The 6,000-nt window shown below is 39.9% G+C and overlaps 1 protein-coding gene across 1 annotated transcript; it reads right to left on the bottom strand.

The window, feature by feature from the left end:
* Positions 1–2,277: 2,277 nt before the first annotated feature.
* mcl1b (MCL1 apoptosis regulator, BCL2 family member b) lies at positions 2,278–4,459 on the bottom strand. Its single transcript, XM_080748844.1, has 3 exons — positions 3,802–4,459; positions 2,861–3,111; positions 2,278–2,720 (listed from the first exon to the last, which is right to left on the bottom strand). Exons 1-3 carry the CDS (start codon positions 4,307–4,309, stop codon positions 2,604–2,606), a joined length of 876 nt encoding a protein of 291 aa, XP_080604970.1. The 5' UTR covers positions 4,310–4,459; the 3' UTR covers positions 2,278–2,603.
* Positions 4,460–6,000: the final 1,541 nt, after the last annotated feature.

The raw sequence follows: 6,000 nt of genomic DNA, 5'->3' as shown, positions 1-6,000 counted from the left end.
TACTAACATCAAGGTTGCTTAGAGAATTAGCACACTTTGCATATCTGCCCCAAGACACTACATTGAAGCCTGTTTTCTACACCCCCAATCCACTGGTGTATGGCGCAAACAGTTCTACAAGATTGCCTCAGCTCCAATTCCCCACTGTAGAGCAACCTGTTCCTCACAATGAATTTGTAGAATGGTAACCACGGTGGCAGTCAACGTCAGTAGCTGCTGGAGAGGATTAGGTGAGGTCTGGTGTGAGCAATCTCCATAGAGAGCCATCTCCGTTTCCTCCCAAGACCTCAATGAGTGTTTGTCCTGTAACCCAAGACAACGGGGAGGATCTGAACAAACAAGGACGCCGATACTCCCTTCAGTACTAATAGCAGAAGTAACCTTTGGAAAGGATTCCCGTCATGAGGGGCGTCTTATATAGCCTACAAATAGTCCAGATTTACATTTTCTTACATTAAAAACTTTGATCTGAAGCTAAATAAATGAGATCAGATGTAGATACAAAAAATGCATAGCTCAACTGAAAGGAGGTTCTAAGATCAGGTAGCCTGGTACCCTCTACCCAGACAATGTTATCCATCATTTTAGTTTTTGCTAGAAGGTGATAGTCTTTGATGGGCAGCATTTGGCATGAGGAAACATGGCCTGGTTGTTTCACATCAAAATATTTACCGAGTATCCTTATCTATTTACAGGACTACAAAAAAACATACAGGGTTGTCTAGTTCATCAAAACGTTTTGAAATATTTGTTCAACTTCCCAGCTTTTATGACCTATTCAACTTCCTTCACCAAAACAAGAGTCACAAATCAGACAGTGGGTCGTTTTCCATAGCTGACTGGCAGTGTTAGTTTTCTTAGATTAGAGTTCACATCACTGGCTCATACTTAATTTCTGTCAAGTGTCAATATCCCTCATCTTCCAGAGAGCTTCCCATAAACATTGGGGGAAGCCTCCCTGGATGAGAGTCTGAGATGACTGCAGAGACTGACCAGTGTCAGTGTTTCCAGACTTTCCACCCCCTCACCAGTCCAAGTTAGTTAGATGAATCTTTATCAGTAACTTTATGAGCTCAACGAGAAGATATCGAGGCTGCCAATTTTATATTAAAAAATGGCCCACTACCAAAACAAAATATTTCCTACTCATTGTACCACTGCAAAGGGCAAGCATATTACTTCCAGATATATACTGCTCAAGAAATGTGTTCCCTATTTTTCCATTTTATTTTAGTGCTCATGAAAAGTTATATATGCAACCGCAAGATCTGCATTGGTTTCAAGCAATGTCAGACTCAGATCATATGATTTGTCTGGATTAATAGTATAGTTCTCAAGTTGTCCATCTGCAACTTCATTTTAATTTTAGAACATGCATACATCTCTCCACAATTGAACTAGTCTTCACCCCAGTTTGACAAGCTCACTACAGCATCTATATTGGCCAATATATTGTGTACACGCTCTTGCAGATTATGTGAAGAGACTAGAGAGATGTGAACTAGAAACAGTACATCTCACAAAGCTGTGGCCAACTGTGAGGCATGTGACGTACGAGACACAGCAATTTCTAGGAACTAGCAGCCACAGCTTTCTCTACAGGTGTGAATAAACATAGACCCAGTTATACAGAAGGGAAATATCAGTTTAGAGCGGGGGTGGTTTGTTTTCAGCACAATCAAATAATGTGGTTGCAGCAACTGCTGACATCTGCTTTTTTATTATCTGAGGACAGTTTCAAAGTTCAGACCAGTTGAACAGCTTCTGCTTTGACTAGTGCTAAACCTATTTTAGTATTGGAAGTCATACACTGCACACAAAATAACAATGAGGCGCTTAAGGTATGTCATATCATATGAGGACTGGGAGTTCGTCTTCGTGCTTTTTCTCTCTTCTTCATCTACATTACATGTACCAAAGCCCATTTCCATCTACATCTTTATTTCATGCCCTACTATTATCTAGCCTTGCTGATCATTGCTCTGCCAGACGTGCCAGTAATCCTCAATGTGCTCATTCTTCAGGCCTTGTACAGACCTAAGCATACATTTTCCTAACAAGGAAATTAAGCTAGACAGATGCAAATTAAAGCCCTTCACTGGGCATGCGTGGACTGTCCATACTAAGTGCAGGATCCAACCGTTGGGAATAGATATACCTTAGGGAATAGGTTTAATGCCTGTGCGGAATTACAGTAGCATACAACACGGAACCACGGAACCAACCAAGCCTAGAACATGGCCTATGAGTTTATATTTACAGTGCATAGAAAGAATGTGCATTTTTTATAGATTTATTAGAAAAAATAAAATATGTATTTTGTACATTAAATAAAAGTTGAGGATGATGCAAACTGCGAAAACTTAAACGTCCTCTCACACAATTTCCAAATGAAGGGGAAATTGCTGTAGAAAAAGAAAATCAAAATATTCAAACTCTTTCAATCTATGGAAAGTTTTCTTTCCTCCAATTTCTCATTTATTTCCTCACATTACCCATTGCCATCTTCTAACGATCCAATATGGAGGAAACAATGGAATCTTTGAGCATGTGTCCCATTTTACTTGGTTCAGGATAGAAACAGTCTCTTGAGTCCAACAATTTCACCTGATTAACAGGGCCAGGGTTGCCCCAATCCCAGCAAATCCAGCAACTGCCATGAGTGTGTTCCTCACTGTAGACTCTGGGTCTGTTACCCGAAAGAAATCCACGAAACCATCCTAAAAGCATTAGAGGGGGGGAAAACATTGTTAGATTCAGACAGGACTGAGCATGCACTTTGTTGCACAACGGATTGATTACGCAACAGACCCCTTCTCTTGCTTATACCATGACACATAAAAAAAGTTTTGTGACTCACCCATGAATTGTTCTTGACCAGCCATTCCCGTTGGTCATTAAGCAGATATGTGGAGATTTCGTGGCCCACCAACCGAACGCAGTGTTCCCGGTCCTTCTTCTTCAGGTACTGACACACTACTGCCCCGAAGGCCACCAGGCTGGCGATGCGTCCCCAGTTTGTGGTGCCATCACTGAAGAGGCTCTTTGCTACCGAACTCATGAAGCTCATGTCATCTCCTCGTTCATCCAGCTCAAGTTTGTTTATCATACCTTAAAAGAAAATCACAAACACACGTCAGACATCACCCATATGCATACATACCATTAATCTACGCCTGCGGTAGTCTGCAGTGTTGGGCAATATTACTCAGGAGAGTTAAGTTACTTATTACATATTACTTAAAAAGTAATATATTACTTATTACTTGGAATCAAGAGTAATGTATTGCATATTACTTTTGTCCCACCCACAAGCAAAAGAGAGATTTACAACAACACAATCTGTTTAGCCAGCTCCTTTTTGAACTGAATCAAATCTTTTGGAATAATAATCATCAGCCAAAATGGATATAAAATATAGCAGCAATCTCTCTTGTCTTGACCTTTTAAACGAAAGGCTTTCAAAAGACAGCCGACAAAACAAAGTAATACGTAATATATACTATATTTAACCAAAAATTGTATATTAATGTTTGTACTTAATTTACTGGGTAAAGTAATCATATTAACTAACAGCAATATTTAGTAACTGCCCAACACTGGTAGTCTGTACTGTACCCAGTTAACTGTTAGCTACATAACTATGCTAAAACACATTTCCATTTAAATATATATATAAAAAAAACTAAAAATAAACACGCACAAAAAGGCACAGAGTGTCAAGTTGTCATACAACTTCTCTGTGGGATTGGCAAAAGGCCTTTGTGTCTCTGCCTGCCATCTGGGTCAACAACTACCTACCATTATATAAGTATCGGTGTTTTTCAATGACGTCCTCCACGACTCTTTTCATGGTAGAATGCGCTTCGCTTTGCTTCCTGCGCGGCTGAGACACACAACATACGAAGTCCGTTAGGAAGCCGCCGATAAGATGCCTCGTGTCGTGTTCCAGGACCTCGTCCCCCGCCGAGGAAGAACAACCAGACAGGTCCACCTCGCTGTCCAGCTCCGGGGTGCACGGCAGAGAGCCGTCGTCGTCGTTGTCGCCGAGGTCGTTTTTCGAGACAAAGTCACTGAGAGGCGATAATTTATTAGGCGAGTCATTGATGGACAACATCTTGGGCCGCTGCGGCGTCGTCGTCTCGCCGGTGACAACGGTCCCGTGCTGGGTGCCCCTGGCCATCATTCCTGGGCTGCCATAGTGCATGGGCCCTTCTACCACTCCGGTAACGACTCCATTTTGAGCAGGAATGAAGAGGTGCTCGACGATTGAGGCCCGTTTCGACCACTTCGCCGAAAAATTCATCATGGTGTCGACTTACGAAAGGTTTAGCTCGAACTAAAAGTGAAACTATGAAGGTACAATGGGACTTTGTTGCTAGCTTGTATGAAGAAAGGGGGGAAATAAAAAAAAGCGCTAGGCTAGTAGGCTGAGCTCTTGTATCCCATGGCGGACAGAACTACAACGGAAGTGAAAGCCGTTGACGTAAGTGTATATGTGTTGTGTGGGCGGAACCTAATGTTGACGTCATGAAACGCCTCCTACGACAGCGGCGTGCCTCTTCCGCTGAACTTGGTAAATAAAATAAAACGAGAAATAATGGAATTTTTTTTAAGGGGAGAAAAAACAAGAAAGAAAAAAGACAAAGCCTATCCCTACCTCCCCCTGACCTTTTACTGTAAATATCTTTTATTAATTATTTTGTTTCTTTTGCACAATACTGTTTTCTTTTTTTTAAAGAATGTTTTACATTTTTACATTTCCAATAAACACACAAAATATGAACAAAACAAGACGTGCAAGAAACAAAAAGACAAACAACACAGGGACAAAAACATCTCAACACATCATCATACACAATAAAATGAAAAAATAAGACTGATTTATACTGTAGATGAGAAAAGGAATCACCCCCTGGCCAATAAAAACCCCTCGGCAAGGAAAGGGCAGACACCTTACCTTAGTTTGTGAATGCAATATTAAGATAATACTATGTTTAATTTGTCTGTAATTTAATGTTATACTCTACCAGTCAAAAGTTTGGACACAGCTCTCATTCAATGTGTGTGAGAAGCTGTGTCCAAACTTTTGACTGGTTGGGTATATGAACTGAGAAAAAATGTACCCCGATTTAAACAAGCCTTTACAGCTTTCTTGTGGTCTTTATCCTTTTAGTTGACCTTGTATCAGTGAACTGTAGCCTACTGTCCTGTACCTTTTCCTATGCATAACATATTCAATCAATCAATGTCACAAGTGAGATGGTCTCAATTGCTTCATTGATGTGTGTACGTGACGTGTGTACATAAATATCCGCTGGACTCTACATCCAGCGTTAAACGACATTTTCCTTTTTATTTGTTGTATCATTTAATGATAGTTACCATTAATAAGATGTTTGGATTATTGCTAGACAAATACTGGACTTTTATATAGTTTTTTAGGTTTTTGTTTTGTTTTTATGTGTAACTTGTAACTGCCATTTATACGACTTAGCCCCAGGCATAAACATTATTGTTTAATTTAATTTAAATTACTAATTTATTTAAACATACCCTGCTATATCCCTCTCATTAAATTGCTTTGTACAAATTTGTATATCCTCAAACCACATTATTGTTATTAATAACAAGACCCGAGTCCGAACCCAGAGTAAAATGCATTGTTATTGGCTGCATGCAATAATGCCAAATATTATTTTTTGTTCCATTTATAGATTGTACTTTAGTGATGTCAAACAATAGGCCTGCCTCCCATGCAGTCTCAGTCCCATTGTAAAACACTGCAGAAGATAAATACCCTAAACAGAAATACTGTCCATAATGTGTAATTCAGTTGACCTTAAGAGGAAACTAAGAGGAAGTCTTAAGTTGTGTATTATATTGTATTGATATCATACACACACAAGCCATCTTCACACTTGTACACAAACATTGACAAGTGTAGAACCACCAACATTGTCACCCTAAAGGGCAAAACTGTTTTTATTACATAGGCAC

Source organism: Nannobrachium achirus (assembly GCF_963921795.1).
Source record: "Nannobrachium achirus genome assembly, chromosome: 2".
NCBI lineage: Eukaryota > Metazoa > Chordata > Actinopteri > Myctophiformes > Myctophidae > Nannobrachium > Nannobrachium achirus.
This window is presented reverse-complemented; position numbering and strand designations above follow the sequence as displayed.

What these genes read in the sequence shown, in the direction of transcription:
- mcl1b (XM_080748844.1), bottom strand. Translation starts at nt 4,309, where the DNA reads ATGATGAATTTTTCGGCGAAGTGGTCGAAACGGGCCTCAATCGTCGAG. An exon ending in ACACCGATACTTATATAATG is followed by an intron (nt 3,112 to 3,801) that starts GTAGGTAGTTGT and finishes TTTTCTTTTAAG; the next exon opens with GTATGATAAACAAACTTGAG. An exon ending in TGGTCAAGAACAATTCATGG is followed by an intron (nt 2,721 to 2,860) that starts GTGAGTCACAAA and finishes TAATGCTTTTAG; the next exon opens with GATGGTTTCGTGGATTTCTT.